We start from the raw sequence: 23,406 nt of genomic DNA, 5'->3' as shown, positions 1-23,406 counted from the left end.
AGTCAGCTGTGTTGAGCGGACTACAGTAGGCCTACTTTAAGAGAGGTTTTAACATCAATAGACATGACATTTACATGCCAGTGTTTGCAACACTGACGCTGCGCATCATCATCACGACATAGACTGTAGGGGTGTAGGTCATCGAAGGAAGAAAGCACATTTTGCTTTTGATCCTCTTTGATGTTAGCAAACATGACGACACTTGTATAACCTTGTTATACTGCAATCCATAAATTAAGCAGTTGCTGTAAGCCGGCGCCATAGGGAGACATGATGGCTGGCCAGACTGCACCAATGCAACTAGTCGTAACTCCTTTTAAGGTCAGACCCCACCAATGCACTCTTTGCATCGGGCATAATGGTTTCAAGTAGTTGCATGTTGCAAGGAGTTGCATTGGTGCGGTCTGGCCCTCAGTCATCAGCATACAGCAGATAGTTAATAAGACTTTCTCTCCATTAATCCATACACAAATTAAATGACAAATCCCCACCTTGTAGGATATGAATTATACCATAGGTTTTACAAGTACCTTTTTTGTTTTGTTTTTCGATTTACCACGATTAATGCGGTCAAAAGCTTGATATATCTTGAAAGTACATACACTGCATGTTCCAGAAGAGCGAGAAAAGGAGAGAGGGGGAGAGCACAGAGAACAGAACAGAAGGTGGCATTAGCACCCACAGAGGCAGACGCACAGTGCATCTGCAGAAACTGCAACAGAGACTGCCACTGAACCATCGGACTGTTCAGCTACAGCAGGCACTGTAACCCAACAACCAATCTGAGAACCCATAGGCAAATAAAGGAGAAACGGCGGCCTCTTTTCCTAGTTGACGTGAGTCAACAGTCTGTCTCGAGAGAGACTACCCAACAACAGACTAATCCCTGGCACATACTCCATTGACTTGTGAGACAGAAGGAAGCCAACAACTTAATACAGACAGCTTCCTTCAATGCATATTATATACACCGATCCGTGCCATGTTTATTTTTAAAGCCAAGTTGATAGTCAGTGGTTACTATGTAGTCTTGAAGCCTATCCAATATAATTTGTTCTATAATACGTTGTACAGTATACTAGCCGGGTCAATATTGGTCTGTAAATTTCTATACTGGATATCTTATGTGTAATTGCTACAAATGTTTCTGTTAAGAACATGTTTTGTAGAGGCGGAGCACAAGCAATCTTAAAATAACCATAGACATGCAGAAGAGAGAAATGGAAAAGCAAATGGTAATTAATTAGGCTATACTTCTAACACATCTACAAGAAATTTGGAGGGTATAATATCAACAAGGCGAGAGATGGTTTCAAGTGAGAAACGATATTCCATGAGCTCATTGACAAGGACTGACAGTACATCATAGCATGATAACGTAACAGAGATCATAGATGTGATACCTTCAACCTGGTCAGTTAAAAAAGGGCAAACTTGAAGATTTAAACATTACAATTGTCTGGGTTTAAGAGTCAGTCAACAGTGTTCAATAGCCAGCCTAAATATCTATATGACTTCATATTTGCACAATGTGGTTCAGAAAAATATTTTCGCATTGAACTTAACTATAATAACTGTAATAATTGTCAACAAATGCAATTTGAATTGCTAATTTGCCCTTCTTACTTGTCATCATGTCATTAGTTTCTCCTATTTCTGATTGAATGCTCAACAAATTGAAATTTGCCATTTCCCATGTAGCCACATAATGTCTATAATACTGAGCATTTTTTATCAGATTTTTTTTACACGAATGGTTTCTCAGCTGTTTGCCAATGCCATACAATGCCTATAATAGTTATTATGCTTTTCAATTATTGTGATTGTGATTTTTTTATTCTGTGCATTTTCTTTTCTTTCAAGTTTGAAAGTTAGAAAAGTAACAGAACAAGAAGGAGTAGGAAAAGTGAGGAGAATGTTACTGAACAATCGAATATAGGCTACATACAATTCACACAAGGGAGAATAGCCTAATTAACAAAGTGACTCATTATTCTCGCCGAATAAAAACTGCAGTATGGCTATGAATACATTATTGTTGTTACGGTGTTCTCACTTGGGTTTCTTTCATTGTCCGATTTATACTTCACCGTAAACACGGCATGGCGCGCCCATCTAATAGAACGCCTTAATCTATGGCTCTGGGCGCGCCTATAATAACCGATCTACAAGCTCACAACGCGTCGCGAGCTTGTAGATTGGCTATTTTCGTCTATTTCCTGGTGGCACCCTTGTTTACAGTCTATGGACATTGCCAGAGTGCATTTCTCCAAGTCATGTGACCGGCCGCACGGTAGCTCCGAGTCCGTACCTGTCCAACTCCTGAACACAACACAGCCTAGCCACAGGATACTCATGATGGCGGTTCCACAAGTCCGATTATTAGCCCCACGTCTCGTTTCATGGACCGCGCTCTTCACTTTGTTGTCACTTGGACCTAGTCCTGGCTGTGGAGTGCGTTACACGGCCGACTGGAGCAGCATCGATGCCAGACCCATACCCAGGTGGTTCGACGAGGCGAAGGTCGGGATCTTCGTGCACTGGGGAGTTTTCTCCGTCCCCGGGTTCGGACAGTACAGCGAGTGGTTCTGGTATTTTTGGCGTTCCCAAAGGCGCGCCGACAATGTCGCGTTTATGAAAAACAATTACCCGCCGGAGTTCAAATACGCCGACTTTGCGCACAGTTTTAAAGCAGAATTCTGGAATCCTGATTCTTGGGCAGAGATAATTCAGGCTTCTGGGGCTAAGTGAGTATGATCGTCGGTTACGGTTATACTTTATTTTTCGTCACTTGCGTGTACGTGCTTGCTTAATGTCACAATAAGCCTAGCTCTGATCCATAGCCTTCTACTGCTTCTACGATTCTGCCCAACGCATTAGAGCTATGGAACAGAGCTACAATAAGCCATGCATTACTGTAGTGTATAGCCTAATTAATAGGCTGCTGTCAGAAATTCATACAATTACAATAAAGACCAGTGTCTCACTCTCTGACTGTGGATAGGCCTTTTTAGTCGGAGCCAGTTGCAACTTGCACCACCTCACACTAAATTCAGCCTAGCCTAGTTATAGCTTAAATGGCATGACCATATATCCATAATAAAAGCCATATAACTAGACTAAGTTTGAACTTAGTGAGTGACTGTGTGTAGCTATAACTAGGCCAAGTTTGAACTTGGTGTGTGTCTGAGGTGGTGCAACTGGCTTCAAGATGGTTTGGATTCAGGCATTTAGCATATATTTTAACTCTTGTAGATAAATAAGAGTTAATGTTATTCTAGTCAGGCATGCAAATGAAATGCTCGTTCAAAAACAAGCTTCATAGTTTTCTATCCATGATCCAGGTATGTAGTGTTTACAGCCAAGCACCATGATGGGTTCACAAACTGGCCTTCACCAACCTCCTGGAACTGGAACTCCGTGGACACTGGTCCTCACAGGGACATTGTGGGAGAACTGGCACAGGCTATTAGGAAAAGGTGAGAAGCACTGACTGCAGCACTATATATCACACAGATCATAATAAAAAGACTGGCAGGTTATGTCTCTTGAAATGTAGCACAATTCATTAGTCATTGCATGCTATTGTGTTCACGGTCACCTGACGTTTTTGTGCACAAACGGGTAAGTGCACCAAGTGTTGAGTGACCTGACCTGCAAGGAAACCACACAATTATATGCCCCTAGCAGCAATACCAGTTGGACCTGCTGGTGCAGTTATCATAGCTACTTCCTTGTTCCCCAAATACCCAGCACCATTATGACCACAGTCAAATGCATGTATGGGCGATAGAGTTATTAATCAATAATCATATACATCGGTAGGCCTATGGGCTCATTGGGCAGAGAAGAAAGGGCAATATATTCTCATATACAATAGGCCTACATGTATTTTAATGACATTTTATTATGATTGCACAATAACATAATGCAGGTGTGTTAAGTGATTTAATAATGCAGCTCATTTTTCTGTCCGCATTATAGTCCTTTGTTTTCTCCAAAAACACGACAAATGGCATTATCATGTTAGAAATCTTAAATGGAATCCAGCATAGATTTATTTTAGAGTTGGAAGCCCATTTACACCACTGAAAAAAGTAGAAAGTCCTATTTGACTTAATTGTGACTATGTATTTTCAGTTTTTCACAAATGTTATTTATATTAAAGGTATCTTCAGGGATTTCACTTGAGCAAATGCGATGAGAAAAAAAAATAGAATTGTGAAATATAAAAACGGAACTACTAAAGAGGAACTAGAAAAATTAAGAGATTGTGAGATATAAAGATATAAAATACTGACTTAATACTGTTGCAGTCAGATAAGTACTTTACTTTGGGTAAATATTGGAAAATAAAAAAAGTAAAATATTGGAAGATGATGTGCTTGAGAGAGTTTCCATTGTTTGTGGGTTAGCTTAACCTTAGGCGACCAAAAGCTGAAGTGGAAATACTTTGGAAATTCACACACAAATGCTCATTTCATAGATCTCTGCACTTGGGACTGTACCACTCTCTGTTTGAGTTCTACAACCCAATCTTCCTTAAGGATCAAGCCTCCGGATTCAAGACGCAGAACTTTGTCTTCGAGAAGACACTTCCAGAGCTAGTCGACCTCGTGATGAACTACAAGCCTGATTTGATCTGGTCCGATGGTGATTGGATGGTAGATGACCCTTACTGGAACGCCACTTCGTTCCTGGCTTGGCTCTACAATGATAGCCCAGTGAAGGTGAGTCCCTATGATTAGGACTGGACAATTAAATATTGATACCATGATTGATATGAGACTAGATATCACCTGGGATATTACGATATGACTTACTTAAAAATAAGTTTTACTCTTATGTACCTGTACACAAGATAGTAAGAACAAGACAATAAAGTACATCCGTGAACCTTGAACTGAAGCCAGGTTTCCACTACCATAGCCTCACACCACTCCACCCACACTGCCTACTTGTACCTCTGTTTCCACTTCAAGGAATTGGGCTAAGTGGTGTCAAAGTGGTACTAAATGAGTGTCTAAAAAGTATCATCTCCAGGGTGGGTCTGAGCTGGGCTAAGCAGGGCCAAACACTTCATTGACTTTCTTTTTCTTTAGACCAGGATCACAGTTGTATTCATTTTAGATTATATTGTAAATCACTCTCAATCTATTTGAGTGTATTATCATAGTTGTAATACATACTAATACTCTATATTGTATTATAATTACAGTTGTGTGTGTGTGTGTGTGTGTGTGTGTGTGTGTGTGTGTGTGTGTGTGTGTGTGTGTGTGTGTGTGTGTGTGTGTGTGTGCGTGTGCACGTGCGTCTAAAAGGATTTGATTGTAACCAATGACAGATGGGGTAAAAACTGCGCCTGCAAGCACGGAGGCTATTACAACTGTGCAGACAGGTACACACCTGGCACACTGCCGGACCATAAATGGGAGAAGTGTCAGAACATTGACACCCGCTCCTGGGGCTACCGTCGAGACATGAAGCTCAGTGACCTAATGGACCTGCCCTCCATCATAAAGGTCAGAACTCATGGAGCGTAAAGTCTGAGATATTTATTTTACCGTCATGTGGGTGTCACGCACCCAAAAATATCCAATCTACTGTACGTGCGGTAGGTGCTTGAGTTCAGCTATCAGCTATTTGATTGATTGAAGTATTTATTAACAGTTTGCAGAATGGGTACATTTTACATGAAAGCACAACTGGGTCCACCATTTTCAATTCATCAGAACATTTAGAGATGTATAAATATACACTTGTCTTCTATATAAAAAACAGGAAATCATGAAAGGAAGTAAAAAGGGAAAGTAAACATATACATTAAGGGTAAAAGGGGGTGTGGGTGATTCAGATTTTACGGGGCCAGTTTAGAAATGCAGCCGTCCGTACATGTATAAGAGAGGGTGTAAAATTCTGGTATCAACCAATGTCAACAAAATTTTGCATACTTTTTTCCAGAATTGTTTTATTTTATAATAGATTCTTGGAACTTCAGTGCCAGCGGTCATTTTTTGGTTCCAGTTCCAAACCAACTTTTAGGGTTCACAACCAATTCATTTTCAGTGCGAACACTCTGAACCTGTTCAATATTAGGCAGGGAATAAATGAACCAAACTGGTTCAACCCCGTTGGATAGAGATAGAGATATACTTTATTAGTCTCCCGAGGAAGAAATTTGTCTTAGACAAAGCGTAGCCCTAGTCCATGTCGCCACAGTGCAGCGCCAAATACATCTTTCTTGCATCATAGAAAAAAAAGAAAGAAAAAGAGGAAGAAGAAGGGGGCCTGTCTGTGTGTGACCATTGACCAAAGCTGTGAATAGACAAGTACTGACACTGGCACAGTTGCTTTGCATGAGTCTAGTTTATTTGGTTACGGTATTCTGTTTAGGCAAGGCAAGTTTATTTGCATAGTTAAGAAATGCAGCTCATTCCCCCTCCTCCCCATTGAACCAACATACCTGGTTTGAATACTAAGATTATGTGCCATAGGGGTGTATACAGAAACATTTGGCAGAGCAAAACACTTTCTAATCTGATTGAGAGTCTTCAGGGAGTTATTAAGAATAAAATGTTGAACTAACAGTTTACGTGAAGGCTGTTCTCTGGAGAGAAGCAAGGCTGGGATTGAGGTTCATGGATTCAATCTTTAACCAGAGGGGGTCGTCAGAGGACCAGTCATCCCCAGGAAAGTGTCTGCTCACTGCTCTCACCAGTGGGAGAGACTAAACAATAAATCACATTAGAGTAAAAAGTCACAATCAAAAACATCAAATACATCCAAAAGAAGATAATAAAGATATAAAACATTATATTATTATTATTTTACAGTTCTGTCATTCAACTTAATATGATGGGATAGGCTTTTCAATTAATTACATTATTTAAAGTAAATAAACACCTTCACTTTTGTGTTTGTTCAGGACATGGTGTATGTAGTGGCAATGGGGGGTAACTACCTGTTGAATATTGGGCCCATGGCGGATGGTATGATTGCGCCTGCGTTTGAGGAGAGACTGAGGGGACTTGGTGCCTGGCTGGGAACCAATGGGGAGGCCATCTACGCTTCCAAGCCCTGGAGGGTCCAGACAGAAAACACCACTGTGACAGTCTGGTGAGAGATGTGATGCATCAGCACAGCATGAATAGCAATGGCATGGAGAGTCTTTGAAGTAGAATATTCTTATTGTTAATGTCAACATACTGCACTGTAGCCTACGGATAAGTCCAAGACTGTTGCTTTGGCCAGCATAATTCGTCGTTGTGTTGAACTTGGGCATTGTAATCTTTCCCGGAAAGAACTTTATCATGCGACTGCAAATAAAACGACTGCAAATAAAAAAACACTATGAAAATAAAAAAGCCAGCTGTATGCTTTAATATTTTAACTTAAAAATTTCTCTGAGGGAAGTTATATGAAGGACAATGTGACTGCTAAACGCAGCAAGGTCCTTGGTGGGCTAAAACTACCATTTTGCTCTCCCCCCACAGGTACACAGCTAAGAACAGTACTGTCTACGCCACAATGCTAGGGTGGCCGTCAGAGCCGCTGATTAAACTTGCATCTCCCAAGACATCTGGGGTTACCCAAGTAAGTCTTTTAGGCATATTTAAATTCATATAAATATAATGGGTTTATACATTTATATATATATATATATATATATATATATATATATATATATAAATTTGTCATATGTTTTATGCCTACAGATTACCCTTTTGGACAATCCTAGCATGTTATTGAAGTGGGCACCATTGACGCAAACAACTGGATTAGTGGTCATGTTGCCTTCAATGCCAGTACAACCTGGCAACGCCTGGACTCTGAAGCTAGAGGGAGTTGCCTAGCAACAGGAGAATTGGACTGAGACCGCACATTATACAGTATATGTTCAGACTATATGAACTTGCAGGAAATGTTATGAACTTGTATGCAATATGATTTCAATCACAGGGTCAGATGGAATACTGAATACTTGAAACACTTTTAGAGTTTATTGTCACATCACAAGTTTATACCAGGTATAAAAGTGTGGGTGGAATTATTTTGTCTTTTTGTCCAGTCACATTGTTTTCTGGTGTATGCTGTATAAATGCTCCCTTGCGTAAAAAGGAGAGACATCCTTCTCCTTGTATTGTTTTTGTTTAATGTGTTTGGATCCCTTTTTTTCTATTTACAATTTTACATGAAAGTGTTTTCACTACATACATAATATATTTTACATCTTTAATGTAGGCCTACCGCAAGTCAATGAAAATTCAAAGGGAATTATGACAAATGGGGATAGGACATATACATTACTGTGGGATAATGTTGTTAACATAGGCACATTTTCTTCTCAAAATAGTTATAGCCCGGCCACACTCCACACGCACGCACGCACATGTCACACACGCATCCATGCGTGCACAGTTGTGTTCCATGCAAATCAGAGATGCTATTCATGTGGGGTTTTCATTTTTCTGAGTTGAATTGCCATTAATAATTTAAAAAAAAAAGATAAATAATGTACCTTTATTGGAATTTTATACATTGATTGAAGTATTCAAGTATTTATTAACAGTTTGCAGAATGGGTACATTTAACATGAAAGCACAACTCAATACAAAGACTTACTGTGGACGACACACTGATAAAGCATTACATTTTGATCCAAAATGGGAATTACTTATAAGTTATATCTTAAAGCAATGCAAACTGAATCTGATGTGTATTCTGAACAAAACGACTTTTTAAAGGAACAGTCATCATGTTTGATGACTGTTCCTTTAAAAAGTCATGTGATCTGATAACAAAGCAGTCATGTGATCAGTCACGTGACGTGCAACTGCAACATGACTTCCTCCTATACAAAATGTTTCCCTAGATAAGCCATAGCGTTATAAATAACGCCAGGGCTCCACTGGGCGCGTCTGCGTCACCGTCACAGAATGTTCCCTTTTTAATCAATGAAGGGTGGCTCCACTGCCCGCGTTGTGCGTGCGTGCCGCGATTTTATCACCATTAAAATTGAACCGGTAGAACAGGGTTCTTTTTTTGACGCACGCGTCGGAGATGCAACGCGCCCAGTGGAGCCCTGGCATAAGAGATAAGGGCTAAGTGTCGTTGTTTCAAACTATCAAGATGTTCGCATCAAATGCTGTGTTTTTCTTGATCATTGGTTCAGCTGCGACGCAAACAGAGGCGCGGTATACTGCGGACTGGACCAGTTTGGATGCCAGACCTCTACCTTCGTGGTACGACGAGTCGAAATTTGGCATTTTCATCCACTGGGGAGTTTTTTCGGTTCCCGGGTTCGGCAGCCAATGCTGCGAATGGTTCTGGTGGCAGTGGCAAGGGCAGAGTCCCCCAAACCCACAGACTGTGCTCTTCATGACGGAGAACTACCCGCCTGGCTTCTCTTACCCGGAATTCGCGCCCCAGTTTCATGCTCAGTTCTTTGACCCAGATCAGTGGGCAGATATATTCAAGGCTTCAGGTGCCAGGTGAGGCCTCCTTTATGTGCAACTGTAAAATACTAATCATTTAATTTAATCGTCTCACCTCCCCGAGAGAGTACATTATATATGTAACCAAATGGACCTATTTGGTGACATTTGTACACTCTCAGAGTTACAAATGGATAAATAATGCAGCCTATAACTATTTTATAATGTCAGATATGTCGTCTTGACTGCCAAGCACCACGAGGGTTTTACCAACTGGGAATCTCCAAACTCCTGGAACTGGAATTCTGTTGACACCGGGCCGCACAGAGATCTGGTGGGAGATCTGGGAGAGTCTGTACGCAACAGGTGAGATGGTAGAATAATCCATTCCAAATGGCCACACATAAATTGTCTATTAAAGAGCAATCTGAGAACCCACCGTCAAAAAATAAAGGAAAAACAGCGTCCTCTTTTCCTTATGGAGTCAACAGTCTGTCGAGAGACAAGATTTAGCTGGATGTCTATCATTCAGGAGATAGGATGTTAAAAGATGAATTACCATTATTATTATCAGAGGCTTATCATTAGAGGCTTAAAAACATGAACCACATCCACTTTCACTGACACAACATGGGGCATGTATGGGGCAACTGCAGTGCACACATGTATTTGTGGACCAGGTTTTTTCATTAGGTTGGGACTTGAGAGACACACGGGACATGATAAACATCTATGCAAGTACTGGAAACTACTGTAATTTTAATTGTTGGGAAACCCAGCACGATTTGGTAGTGAATGTTGAAATATTAGATTTCAGATATTAGATGTCCAGATTGACACCGGGACAATCACGAACAAATGGGACATTGGTCACCATATTATGAGTGGATCTCTTGTGCCTGTCTCCTATGGTACCAAGTACCAACATCAATTCAAAGTATTCAAATATTCAAAGTTTTGGGCCTGAGAGGCTAAATCTCATGAAATGGTGGTACATGGGTCAAACAAAGACTGAATAAATAATCGACCTTGATATGAAAAAGGTTGAAAACTACAGATTTTTGGCTATTAACATTGTTTTGACTGATACAGATACTACAGGCAAACAAGTAAATAGTACACACATCTACAAGCTCAAAATGTGACACGTTGATTGTAGATCTGACTTTTTTAAATATAATTCTTAACCTTACAAATTATGCCAGGATTAAAGTGTCTAGAAATGTATACTGTGTAAACTTCCGTATCAGACATTATTTATCTCTCTGATCACCTCCTAGGTCCTTGCACTATGGACTCTACAACTCCTTGTTTGAGTGGTTCCATCCCCTCTACCTGTCTGACAAGAAGAATGGCTTCAAAACACAACAGTTTGTACGGAATAAACTGCTGCCAGAACTTTACAACATGGTTGTGAGGTATTTAACGCTGTTATTATAATATCAAAGTTCATTGCAGTTGCACTGAGCCTTTTTACAATTACTGATGACTGTGTGTAGGCATCCCCTCCTATAGAGCGCCGCAGTCCCGCCCCCTTTCAGAAAAGCGAGTGGCCCAGGAAGTGGAAGCCCCATGCATTCTCCCATCGGCACTTTTAATATAATTTTTTTAAAGACGGTTACGCCGCGGACAAAGCCAATTCGGATCGTGACGAATCATGACAATGAACACAATATTTTGGGCCGATCAAATAATTTATAAGACGAAAAATAAAACAAATAGTGTTGTCTCCTGACTTTCTTTTCTTCTTTCTAATGATTTGATCGTCCCAAAATATTGTGTTCATTGTCATGATTCGTCACGATCCGAATTGGCTTTGTCCGCGGCGTAACCGTCTTTAAATAAATTATATTAAAAGTGCAGATGGGAGAATGCATGGGGCTTCCACTTCCTGGGCCACTCGCTTTTCTGAAAGGGGGCGGGACTGCGGCGCTCTATTGAGTACTTTGTGTGTGTGAGTTTAAGACCCCCCCCCCCCCCATCTCAAAATATTTTTGTTCCAGTCACCCCCAGGAACAAAGATTTTAGATAAAAGGTGTTTGCTTTCAAAAGTATATTATATTAAAAGATTTGCACACATTTTCGCAGCGCAGCGCAAAGTGCCGCACTGTGAATTTGTATATCTGCTATTTTTTAAAAGTCAAAGTATAAAACGATGCTTTTTAGCTCAATCTAAAATGACACGGATGCTTTCCCGGATTCAATGGGTTAAGCCAAGGACTGAAGGTGTGAGTGAAGAATATGCATCCCCATACTATCCCCATGAATAAGTATGGTGCCCTTTGTGTGTTGCAGCCAGGAATGTTCCAGAACCTCTGTTGACCCTTTTCTCTGTCTGCTGCTCCACAGGTACAAGCCTGAGCTGATCTGGTCTGATGGGGACTGGGAAGCTCCAGACACCTACTGGAACTCTACCGATTTCCTGGCCTGGCTTTATAATGACAGTCCTGTTAAAGTGAGAATCTCTAATGCAAGCATATGAAGTTCCTCTCCCTTTTAGTTTGACTTATGCCAATGAATTCCTCCCAACACATTTCTGTTTTTCACATTCCAGGACAGTGTTGTGACCAATGACAGGTGGGGGGCAGGCTGCAGATGCAAGCATGGCGGCTACTACAACTGTGAGGATAAGTACACACCAGGGCAGCTGCCAAAGCACAAGTGGGAGAAGTGTACATCTGTGGACACTTCATCCTGGGGTTACCGTAGAACCATGCGGATGGCTGAGTTAATGGAGCTACACACCATCGTAGAGGTGAGGAAGGAGATGATGGATCATCATAGATGTTGGCTGTCTTGGATACCGCCATGGCACTCAAAATTTGTCCACCAGAGGGTGCTGAAAACATGGCCTAACTTGGGCCCACCTCTAGGTTTGCAGTTGAAGTGATCCGTGGAATCACCTTGCATCATACACCTTGATCTTTGGCATCCGTGTCAGGAGAAGTTTTGCATCATCTTAAGTCTCAGTGATGAAACGGTTAGGTGATCAACGTGCTTCCCCTCGTTCCTCGGACTGACAGACCGACTGCTCTTCCTCCCTCCACAGGATCTAGTTCGCACCGTGGCGCTGGGAGGTAACTACCTTCTGAATGTGGGGCCCACACCTGACGGCATGATCCCACCCCTGTTTGAAGAGAGGCTCAGGGGGGTCGGCGACTGGCTACAGCTCAACGGAGAGGCCATCTACTCATCCAAACCCTGGAGGGTCCAGGCAGAGAATAAAACTCTTCCAGTATGGTAAGAATAAATGCATCAGTGCCAGTCTTACTTCGTGCCATTTTCAGAATTAATCATTTAACTGTATCCTTTGATTAATGCAGTGAATTCCCCTACTGTCTTGTCGTCAACAGCGCTGACGACTTGTTTTGATGATTGTGTCAATTAAATGTGGCAGAGTTTGTAAATCCACACGGGCATTCTCGTTTGTAAAATTAACAAATTAATTATTCTCCCGACCCTACCACACTCTGATTCCACAGCAGCTCGTCAGTGGATTTATGGAAGCAATCATACTGACAAGTTGCTTTGAATATTTTCAGAGCAGCGCAGAAAATAATTTCAGCGATCTTAATTAGAAAACAGATTGATTGATTAAACACTGCCATTCTAGGTATACTTCTAAAGGTGCCACTGTTTATGCCACCATCACAAGCAAGCCTCCCCTGTCTACCTTGCATCTGCTTGAACCCCGCACGTCCAAAACCACCAAAGTAAGTACATTGTGGCATTTATTTATTGTTTTATGAATTGTCCTCAGAAGCGATATTTTTGTTTTGTTTCTTAATGCTTAATAGTTCATTCACAACATTTTCCATGTAGAGACCTGCATGATCTAATAAAATTACACAAAAATCCCCAAATGTATCTTTTTTTTTTTTTTTCCACTTAATTTTTATTGAAGGAAGAACAGACACAAACAAAAACTCAAAGACAATACGGGAAAGAACCCCAAATGTATCTTAACCCATTCTGGGCGGGAACCCCTTTTGGTGTTTTAAGCATTATGTTATACTTTTCTATTGGAATGCTATTGAAAAATAGCAGATCACAAGCTTGTAGGTCTGCTATTTAAAAGAAATAGTGAAAATGTGGCGCAAATCTTTGAATATATATTCTTTCACAGTTAACGTTTTTAACTCAAATCTTTGCTTCCGGGGGGTCACTGGAACAACATATTTTCAGATGGGGTCAGTCGCCAATTACATAACATTTTTGGGGTCCTTGACAGGAAATATTGAGCACCACTGATATAGAAACCTAGGTATTTCAGAAAACTGTCAAGATTTAGAAGACTTTTCTTTCTTTTTTCGACGTCTGATCTAAGTGGGTTCAAAGTTAATTCACATCATTTTGGATATAGAGACCTGCATGATCTAATAAAATTACACTAAATTCCCCAAAACAAAAACAAACTAAACACCACCCATCCCGTCCAATAAAAGCCTCAGTCTGAGGCCAGTTTGTTCATTCTTAAGTGATTTGCTGATCTTTGACCTCACCCCTCAGGTGACACTCTTGGGGTACCCCGGGCCTTTGCCATGGTCCCCAATCTCACCTAGCGCTGGCCTGATTGTCCTCCTCCCGGAGCTACCCTACACTCCTGGCCGAGCCTGGACCTTCAAACTGGATGGAGTTCTGTGAGCCTCCGGGTCCTGATGTCATGCTGTACACTTGCACAGATTTCTCCACGTCTGATTTGCTTGGAATGTAATGGTGGAATTCGCATTGATTGCCTCGAGTTGATGGAAGATGTCCTTTTGTGTGCGTTTTCAGTCGATGCTGGCTCATTGTAACATAATAAACATGTGATTTTTTTTTTTTTGCATTTCAAAGAATGGAACACCAGTTCGATCCCGGGCTCCCCCAAAGTTGGTGTCGGAAGTGTCCTTGAGCAAGACTCTGATCCCCTGATGTGCTGGTTGGTGCCTTGCATGGTTTCCGCTGCCATCGGTCTATGAATGTGTGTGTGAATGGGTGAATGTGCGAATGCACAATCTATGTAAAGCGCCTTGGATAAAGACGCTATATAAATGGCAATGCACCATTTACCATGATGATTTTACAATTGATGTACTGCCAAGTGTGGACTGGAGACGTAGTCAACAATGGTTGAGTTTTATTTGGGTGTCGATTGGGTGATTTTGAATGGAATTACATGTTTATTGTTCACGTTTTGAAGACTTATCGCTGCTCATCAGCCACTTAATTGAATTATTCTGCAGCAATGTTTTTTTATTTTTAAATAATGGATAACATTAACTATTTTTGTACTAAATGAAGTGACTGCAATAAGAAAAATGCATTTCCTATTGGACAGCACAGAATGTATATGTTGCGATTATTAAAGGAGCACTTCACCCATTTTCAACATTACCTTCTAATAATTGGTCCCCAGTCTCATAAGATGGCAGCATTTGTCTCAGTAGTTGGCTGTGGACCGTTCAGAAACCTCAAATAAGGGAATTTCAACGCTGAAATGTACCTACCGTACTTACACATTTTAAAACTGTAATTAGAAATCTCGTTGAAATGACCAAACCTACCGACAGATGATATAGTGTATATATACTGTATAAATCTTGTGATACACGATGATTCGACCGAAATGGTACAATAAACATTCATTGGTGAGGACCAATTATATGAAGACGAGGTTAGAATGTGGAAGTTCTCCTTGAAACAATTAAACTGGATGTTATGAAGGTGATAACAGCCACATTTGTCAATGGACCTAACTGCGTATATGAATGGCAATAATTGTAGTGTGCGCCCCACTTGAGTCATATACTAAGATGTAATTAGTATATGATGACAACAATGGTTGAGCACTCATCATGGGTATAGATTTGGGCAAAATGGGGGAGTCCAAAAATGATCCATAAAGCACCAGGGAGAGCTTCGGACAGACCCCTACCCACCTTTGAGCACTCATCGTGGGCATAGAATTGAGAAAAATTACCCTTGGGGACAACCAGGAAGGACCTCCAGAGAGACGGTCACTAAACCTACACGCCTTTGAGCACTCATCGTATTCGTGGGCATAGATTTGGGCGAAATAATCTGATCTATAAATGAAATCATGAATGCCATGAATCGTGATTAACTAACTACAGTTAATTCATGATGAAGTCATCATGAACTAATGATGAATTGTGATGAAATAATAATAAATAATAACTAATGCTTAACTAACGTATTAGTTAAGCGTTAGTTAATCATTATTTCATGAACCTTATCTGCAAGTTACCTGTGAAGGGACAAATTAGCCATTGGGCCAGTGGCTCTCAGGGGCCCTTCGCGGGAAACTGGACCGCGTTGCACAGTACTGGGTTTGAGGCCCTGACAAGGGCCCCTGGAGCCCGGCCTCTACCCCCCCCCAGACTGGAGGTCCCCTACTGGGGACCCCTTAAAATGGGCCCTTAGCTCCTCTGCTCTGTATTCTCCCTCGGTCTGAGCCTCAAACGCAGCGCAGGCTCCTGGGGGCTGGGGCTCTACAGGCTGGGCGTCAAAGTGGGCCCTTTGCGGACCACTGCTCCACCGTACTGTGAAGCAGTGGTCCTCAAGGGGCCCACTTTGAGAGGTCCAATTGAGGAGGGGCCACAGGGGAGCCTGAAACGCAGCGCAGGCTCCCGGGGGCTGGGGCCCTACAGGCTGGGCGTCAAAGTGGGCCCTTTGCATACCACTGCTCCATACTGTGAAGCAGTGGTCCAAAGTGGGGCCCACTTTGGAGGTCCCATTGAGGAGGGGCCACAGGCCGCCGGGGGCCTTGAAGGCTGTAAGTTAATGGGAGTCACTCCCACCCCGTCCCTGACCACCAGGAGTTATATTTCTGAATAGAGCCACCTAACCTAACAATAATAGCACAGTTCAAGCTAGCTCCTTCCTGAAGCTAAGAAATATAATGGATTATTATGTTGATTACTTGTTTCAGGCAGATTTGCAAATATTAATATGTTGTTGCCTCAAAATGCTCAAATATATTAAGAATAATTAAATATTGGGATTTTTTTGTGCAGCACCAAAAACTTTATAGGCTATCATCACTTATTACTTTAAATAAATCTTGTCATAATTGTTGAGAAAATTACATATTTTGTATTTGGGCCTTAGTGAAATGAAATTAAAATTATTTGTTATCATGAATGCAGTAGAAGCTCAAAATCAAGCTGTTAAGCTTGACATACTAAGGTCAGGTGATGTGGTGATAATTTATATTATAAATAAATTGTGGACGGTTAACTTTAACCACATTTTATTTTGATATACCTGCCTGCTACCTATAGTACTACCGTCTACACTACCTCATGTGACCACTGCATCCGGCATCCGGCTGTGTTTTGTCCAATCAGCTTTGTGACTGCATTGATGCGGGCGTTTTTCAATTTGGTTTACGTTTGTTTTGTGAGATTTGAGACATAGACAAATTAAGACAATATGCCGGCGAGCGGTTCTTCCAAGAGGAAAGAAAAAAAGATTAAGGATGCGAAGACGGCTAAATTACTAGGTTCCATTGATTTCAAACTTCTTTCTTAAACCACCACATGAAGACGCAGACAGCGATGAGTCCGACGAGACAGGTGGTGGTGATGCTGCTGCTGCTGGGACTAGCAGTAGCACTGATGCTAATGCTAACGTCGTCAACCAGGGCGAGCCAAGTGGTGAAGTTGTTGTGGAAAATGTTAGCGGCCAAAAGCAAAACTCCTCAGATCCCTCAGAGTCTGAGCAGGAAGAAGACGAGCCTGGCCCTGAATTATAAACAATATCAAACGTTAAAAGTTGAATCATAGGCCTTCAATGCAGCCGGATAACGTCAGTCATTCAATAAAAAAAGAAGTGCGTGTGCGTGCGCTTTGCGTGCGTGCGTGTGCGCTTCTTTGCAGTAGGGGTTCTGAGCGTGGGGGGGGTCACACCACCACCACACACACACACGGACACACACAGAGTCACTGACACACACGCCGCTAGTATTTGTTAAGATTAAACACCTCCATTTCTTTGACATGGAGTTATTGAGTGTCGAGTCGACAGTGTTGATTGATTGCCACAACCCCACACCTGCTAATTGATGACTTAACCAGTCCACTTTTCACAGTCAGTTTGCACTCTTCAGGCACAGACAGACAGATACAGAGATATCCATATACAGTATGGGCACAAAAGGGACACAGACGGATAGTTAAAACGGTTATTATTAGGTTCCCAAGTTGCATCGTTCTCAAGTAGGCCGGTGGCCGACGGGCACGTGCAGGTGTAGTCATTTCTAACACTTGTTTTTAACACCTTTTTTTTCCTTTATTTATTTTTAAAGGAAAATTATGCCTGCTGCCCTTGATGTCTGGAATGCGGCTTGGGAACGCCAGGGGAAGCGTCGAGGGTCTCCCCTCCAGGACAGTGATCTCAGAACGCCAGGGAAAGGGTCGAGGGTCTCCTCTCCAGGACAGTGATCTCAGAACGCCAGGGGAAGGGTCGAGGGTCTCCCCTCCAGGACAGTGATCTCAGAACGCCAGGGAAAGGGTCGAGGGTCTCCTCTCCAGGACAGTGATCTCAGAACGCCAGGGGAAGGGTCGAGGGTCTCCCCTCCAGGACAGTGATCTTGGGACGTCGGGGGTAGGGTTGAGGGTCTCCCCGCCCGGGCAACGATAGTGGGCGCGCTATGTTGTCTGGAATCCCCAAATGTACCTCTCGAGCCTGGGTACATTGAGGTACATTAGGCCCGTCACAAGTATTAATAAATTATTTAAATTACAATAAAAACACATGAATAGTGAAAGTATCAGATCTACGAGATCAAAACGGTTTTGAGCTCCTAGATCTGCTACTTCCACTACAACATGGGAACGAGTGACGATTATGACTATTATCCCAAAAGTATTGCGATTATCACAAATACTTATTATGTAGTAATTGTGATGGGCCTAAGGGTGTGTGGGTGGGTAGGTGTGTGTGTGTGTGTGTGTGTGTGTGGGGGGGGGGGGGTTGTGTGTGTGTGTGTGTGTGTGTGTGTGTGGTATGTGTGTTGAATCTGTTTTTAATTGGCCCAACGTGTAATCTATGTTGGCCCGACGCTGGATCTACGTCAGCTATAGTGTAGTTCTCCCCGGGGTATGGGTTGAGTCTGGGATCAATATTCGGGCCATGGGCAGGCGGGTCGTGCAGGAACTGGGTTGTGCAGGAACCGGGTCGTACCCAGCGCTCCCTCGTGCGACCCCCGTCCAGTGTGCTCGGCTACCCGACCTCCCGTACCTCGGTTTTCAGTCTAGTTTTCTCTTTCAGCTGGTCGACATCACATCTCTTCACATCGCTTCAAAGTACCAACTGTTGAATATCTTGTGTTTCCTTCCCGCCAGGGTGGCCAAATGTTTTCCCTATCTTGTTGTTTCCTTCCCGCCAGGTTGGCCACATGTTGTAGTTTCTGTTTGATTAACCCCTTTTTGTAGTACTTTCCAGGTGGCAAACGTTGAATTTGTGTCACTCTTCTAGTGACCCAAATTAACAGATATTAATTAGTGCAGCTCCGTACCGTATTACCCTACATAACTATTAGGACGTTGTGGTGGTGTGGATGTTACATATATCTGCCATTGAGCCCCATTCTGAATTTCTCAAATTTGAAAGCACTATATTTCTAAAACTATGAAACATTTCCTTTTCATGTCCACCGTAAGATGAACCTAAATAAATAGGCTTGAATGAGGTTTCTAGGTGTAACTATGTAGGACTAGTAGCATGCCAAAGTTTGTGCCATTGAGAATGCATTGGGCGTTTAAGTGCTCAGAAACTATAAAACATTTCAAAGTAAAAAGTTCCAGTATGTGTCTCCACAGTAAGCTGAATTATAAAAAGTGTGAATGGAGTTTCTAGGTGAAAGTGATTTTTTTACTTCAAGGTCCTTTGCTTTTCCAACTGCATCGATAACTAGCTCAGCCTGACCGAGTGAGATTTCCGGGTGCTTTTATCTTCTCTGGATTTGAACCCACTATGTCTGGATCATGTGGACAGCCACTTAACACATTGAGCTACCAGGCTGTCTGGCACCTGTCATGGTTTCTCCTCTGTATTATCTGATTAACATCCATGATAACACTTAGAAGCACTAAAGACACCTTTGATGCACAGCACCATTAAAATGCTCTGTACATGATCCCAAGGCCCCATTTAAAAAGTGACACGAAGAAGAACAACTTACAGTATAACTTAAAATCACAGGGAGCTCAGTGGCACCCTTGACATGATTAAAAGTAGGGATGCACCGATATGTAAATTCTTGGCCGACACCGATGTTTAAAATACCAATTTTCACCGATACTGATACCGATATATGGTTATTTAGTTTTGGTTGTTTTTATTTCCCCCTTTTGTGCCAGGGAAACAAATACATCTCAATACAAGGAATACATGTTCAAAATCTACATCTTGGTATAGGCTGCACTGCAGATAACCAACACACCAACATAGCCAATGCAAAATGTATGCTTATCAACAACAGCTAAATATCGGCTACTGCCATCGGTTATTGTCAGTTAATGTCAGTGTAAGACCGCTATTGACCGATAACAGCAAATATCGGCCGAGACCGATGGTGTGGCCGATACATCGGTGCATCACTATAGTTAAAAGGTTAAAATATGCAAATATAACCCAAGTTTGTGCTGTGTGTGATGCAAATTCTATACCTATTCTACCAGTATACAGAATAAAATGATTCTGGTTCATTGGAGTCAGGGAATTCACACAAAGGAAGACACAAAGGATACCAGGTGTTTAACTCGCTAAAATAGCTTTATAATAATCATTAATAGTAATAATAATAATAATAGCCATTAAAAAATGTTTTGACAACGTCGACAGTGTTACATTCTGTGTTGGGAGGGCTAAACCACAGTCACAGTGTACCTCTCTCTCTGGACTTCAGCGCTAGCAGACGTGCTCCTGACACATCTATTAGATCCATTAAACCTATGAGGATCAATAAATAAAATCTGTATGTACAAATTAAAACCACAACACAACAAATGGAATCATATGATTTTTCTCTTCTTTTTTCTCCCCCCAACATCACACACTGTGCGACACCCGTGAACATTGCTGCAGCGCACGTTCAGACCGTTCTTAAAGTACCATGTGTGTTATTCCATGCATCTGCATTGTATATCCATCTGTGTGCATTATACAAAACAACAAAGTTTGTTTTCTATGGTTTCACTATTGCTATATGCTCCGGTCAATCCACTTCAAAGAAGGGAAGGGAAAGAATTGTATGTACAATGTTCAACATTGGCACTGAAATAAATGTGGAGGGTGTGTATAAATGGAGGAAGATTATGCAAAAGGGCACAAAAGCTCGCTGTGTTAAACCCCTGTTTAGTAAGAACTGTGATGTTTGGTGACCGAAGGACAAGAAATAGAGGAAAGACGATAGGGGAGTGGGGCTAATTATTTTTGCTACATCATGTAGGACCATCAAAGGGTTTGTCTGTAGGTAAAAAAAAGGAAGTGACAGAGTGTGACAGCTGTATGGATAAGCTCTTGTGATTGGATCATCCAGTCTGTCCCATCTTTCTCACACGTCTAAGGGAGTGTCCTTCGGGGACCTTGTAGAAAGGTTTCAACCCCAGAGCTGTTGTCAGTATTCTCTACTACTTAGCAGCGATAAAACACATATTGTCAGGTCAGATGAGATAAGTTTTTTTCTCCCAGTTTAGTTACATGATCCTTGCCCTTGGTTACAGAGCAAAGTTATCCCACTGACACTAACGATGACAGAGATGGCAATGTTGTAATGACGGTAATCCCACTAATTGTAATATTACATGTAATTTTGAGCGACATCTGTTGGCAATGGGTGTTTACATGTTTATAAACGTGATGGTAGCAGAGGGTGGTTTTTTACAGTTGTTGTATGTCTACTGCAGAGCTGTGGGGCAGGTCATCAAAGTCACAGTGCAATTACACACACACACACACACACACACACACACACACACACACACGCAAGTGCAGGCTACAGTTGACCATTTACCTCAGCCACTCAGCTAGTGCTTTAAAGACTCTGGAAATGGCTACGAGTGACACTGCGCTCGAGTTAATGTGTTGCTCAAGGGATCTCCAAACATTCTGTTGTGTTGGGACTTCTCCTGTCCTGTCCAGGTCTCCATGCTCCGTAAGAGTGCCCTGAGGACAGTCAGAGGCTTGGGTTGGGGTTGTTGGAGACACCGCTGCTACAAACTGAGGATTGTCCATCTACAATAACTGTTTGTGTTGTGTGTGTGTGTGTGTGTGTGTGTGTGTGTGTGTGTGTGATTTTTGCACTTTCAGATAGAGGTTAAAGTGTTCATGTAGTCCATGTCGATGTGTTGGTTTGTCTGGATGACACTTGTACAGGTTGCTGTTGTCATGGTTCTTACTTTGCTTACTTATCCATATTACGCCGGCTGGCGCATATAGGGCAGCAATGTCATGGTTCCTACTTCCTAGGCTCCTGTAATGACACTGTGCGGTAGAGCCCGACCGATGCCAGATTTTTTGTTCCCGATGCCGGTCCCAATTTTGGAGCGTCATAGCCCACCAATTACCGATGATTTGTCCAAAAGTGCATTATCAACTATCATCTACAAGATCTACAAGCTCAGAAAGCGTCACAGCACGACGTGATATGAGCTCGTAGATCGGCTATTTTCCAAGGAATTTAGGAACGTTTGACAATACGACATGCCCAAAATAAGGACCCCAAGTTGAAAGTTGAAGAACTCGGGACACTCTGGATCAGCTGCATAATTGCCGATACAGATGTTGTGCAAAAAAGTTAAATTATGGCCCATATTTCTGGCTCTACCATACAGTTGCTGGACAGGCAACACCTTGAGCTCACTCTATGGCAATCACACCCACACCAACAGAATACGTGTTTACATTGGACCTGTTTCAAGGCAAGATGGCTGGCTTTACACCACCACTAATCTAGTTAGTTACTCTGTGCGAAACAAAGAACAATAGAGGAAAAAGTTAGTAATAGTTTGAGGGAAAGCAGCCCATGCTACTGCGGATAAACATCCAAAACGAGGCATCTTTAGTTCCTGGTGTCGTCCCCACCCCCATAGGCAAACCTGCAAGGGAAAGACTTTGGCATCCCTCTGCGGGAAAAATAAATGATAATAAAAAAAATAAAGCGTGTCCGGGTGAGGGGCTTTCATAGGGGTGGGGTCCAGAGTTCACTTCTTCACAGTGGAGTGACCGTATAAAAGCAGGTGTTTTGTGCTTTGTTTGATGAGGGTCATGTCAAACACCACTGGGATGCTTTAAGACACCTGTTCTCCGGATGAAGTGTTGGGGGCGACGGAATTTAGAAGCCACACAGTAAATGATGAAGGGCAAACACTGCTGTGTGCCCCCTCGTAAAAGGGCACGTGTTTTGCTGTATGTTTTGTCCAGGCCAGCCTGTTTAGAGGGAGGATGTCCAATCGATGCGTTACTTGCTGCGATGATGAGAGCACCAAGTCAAAACAATGATGGTTGTGTCACGGTTAGAATATCATAATCCTCTGAGGATATAGTCCTTTTTTGTGTTTTTAAACAAAATGACACCTTTATATATTTGATTATGGAATAAAACCTGCTTTCTCGTATCTTTGCTCAAATCAGGGAATGCGCTAAGGGGAAATGTTTACAGGCTGCATCTGCTTTCTTATTAGTTGGAAAAAAAGAGATAGCCTCCAATCAATCAATTTAGGAAAACATGCAGTGTCATTACAATAAAAACCAGCCGATCATAATGTGTGGTAATGGTGAGTAAGGAAAAGACGGTATTCAATACAATAAAATACTTTTTCTTTAACAATATTCTGCACAGACTTTGTTTTGTAATTTTATGTACAGGTCTGTATATAATATGTACTGTATATAAACCGTATTCCAATAAAACCTCCCCACATAGCTGGTTAGGCACATGTAGTTGGTTCAGGAGAAGGGTGGC

General features: G+C 42.0%; 2 protein-coding genes across 2 annotated transcripts; both read left to right on the top strand.

Moving 5' to 3' along the window:
- The first annotated feature begins 40 nt into the window (after positions 1-40).
- On the top strand, positions 41-8,410 carry LOC308332100 (tissue alpha-L-fucosidase-like). Its single transcript, XM_080787737.1, has 7 exons — positions 41-2,747; positions 3,345-3,479; positions 4,487-4,730; positions 5,322-5,522; positions 6,926-7,116; positions 7,494-7,593; positions 7,716-8,410. Exons 1-7 carry the CDS (start codon positions 2,245-2,247, stop codon positions 7,851-7,853), a joined length of 1,512 nt encoding a protein of 503 aa, XP_080643863.1. The 5' UTR covers positions 41-2,244; the 3' UTR covers positions 7,854-8,410.
- A 423-nt stretch (positions 8,411-8,833) lies between these two features.
- LOC308332101 (tissue alpha-L-fucosidase-like) lies at positions 8,834-15,794 on the top strand. Its single transcript, XM_080787738.1, has 9 exons — positions 8,834-8,884; positions 9,093-9,491; positions 9,666-9,800; positions 10,715-10,852; positions 11,784-11,889; positions 11,989-12,189; positions 12,484-12,674; positions 13,048-13,147; positions 13,944-15,794. Exons 2-9 carry the CDS (start codon positions 9,130-9,132, stop codon positions 14,076-14,078), a joined length of 1,368 nt encoding a protein of 455 aa, XP_080643864.1. The 5' UTR covers positions 8,834-8,884; positions 9,093-9,129; the 3' UTR covers positions 14,079-15,794.
- The last annotated feature ends 7,612 nt before the right edge of the window (positions 15,795-23,406 follow it).

The sequence above is a fragment of the Protomyctophum bolini genome (assembly GCF_963924005.1).
Source record: "Protomyctophum bolini genome assembly, chromosome: 17".
In the NCBI taxonomy this organism is placed as follows: Eukaryota; Metazoa; Chordata; class Actinopteri; order Myctophiformes; family Myctophidae; genus Protomyctophum; species Protomyctophum bolini.
The sequence above is the reverse complement of the archived record's forward strand: the minus strand, read 5'-3'. Positions and strand labels throughout refer to the sequence as shown.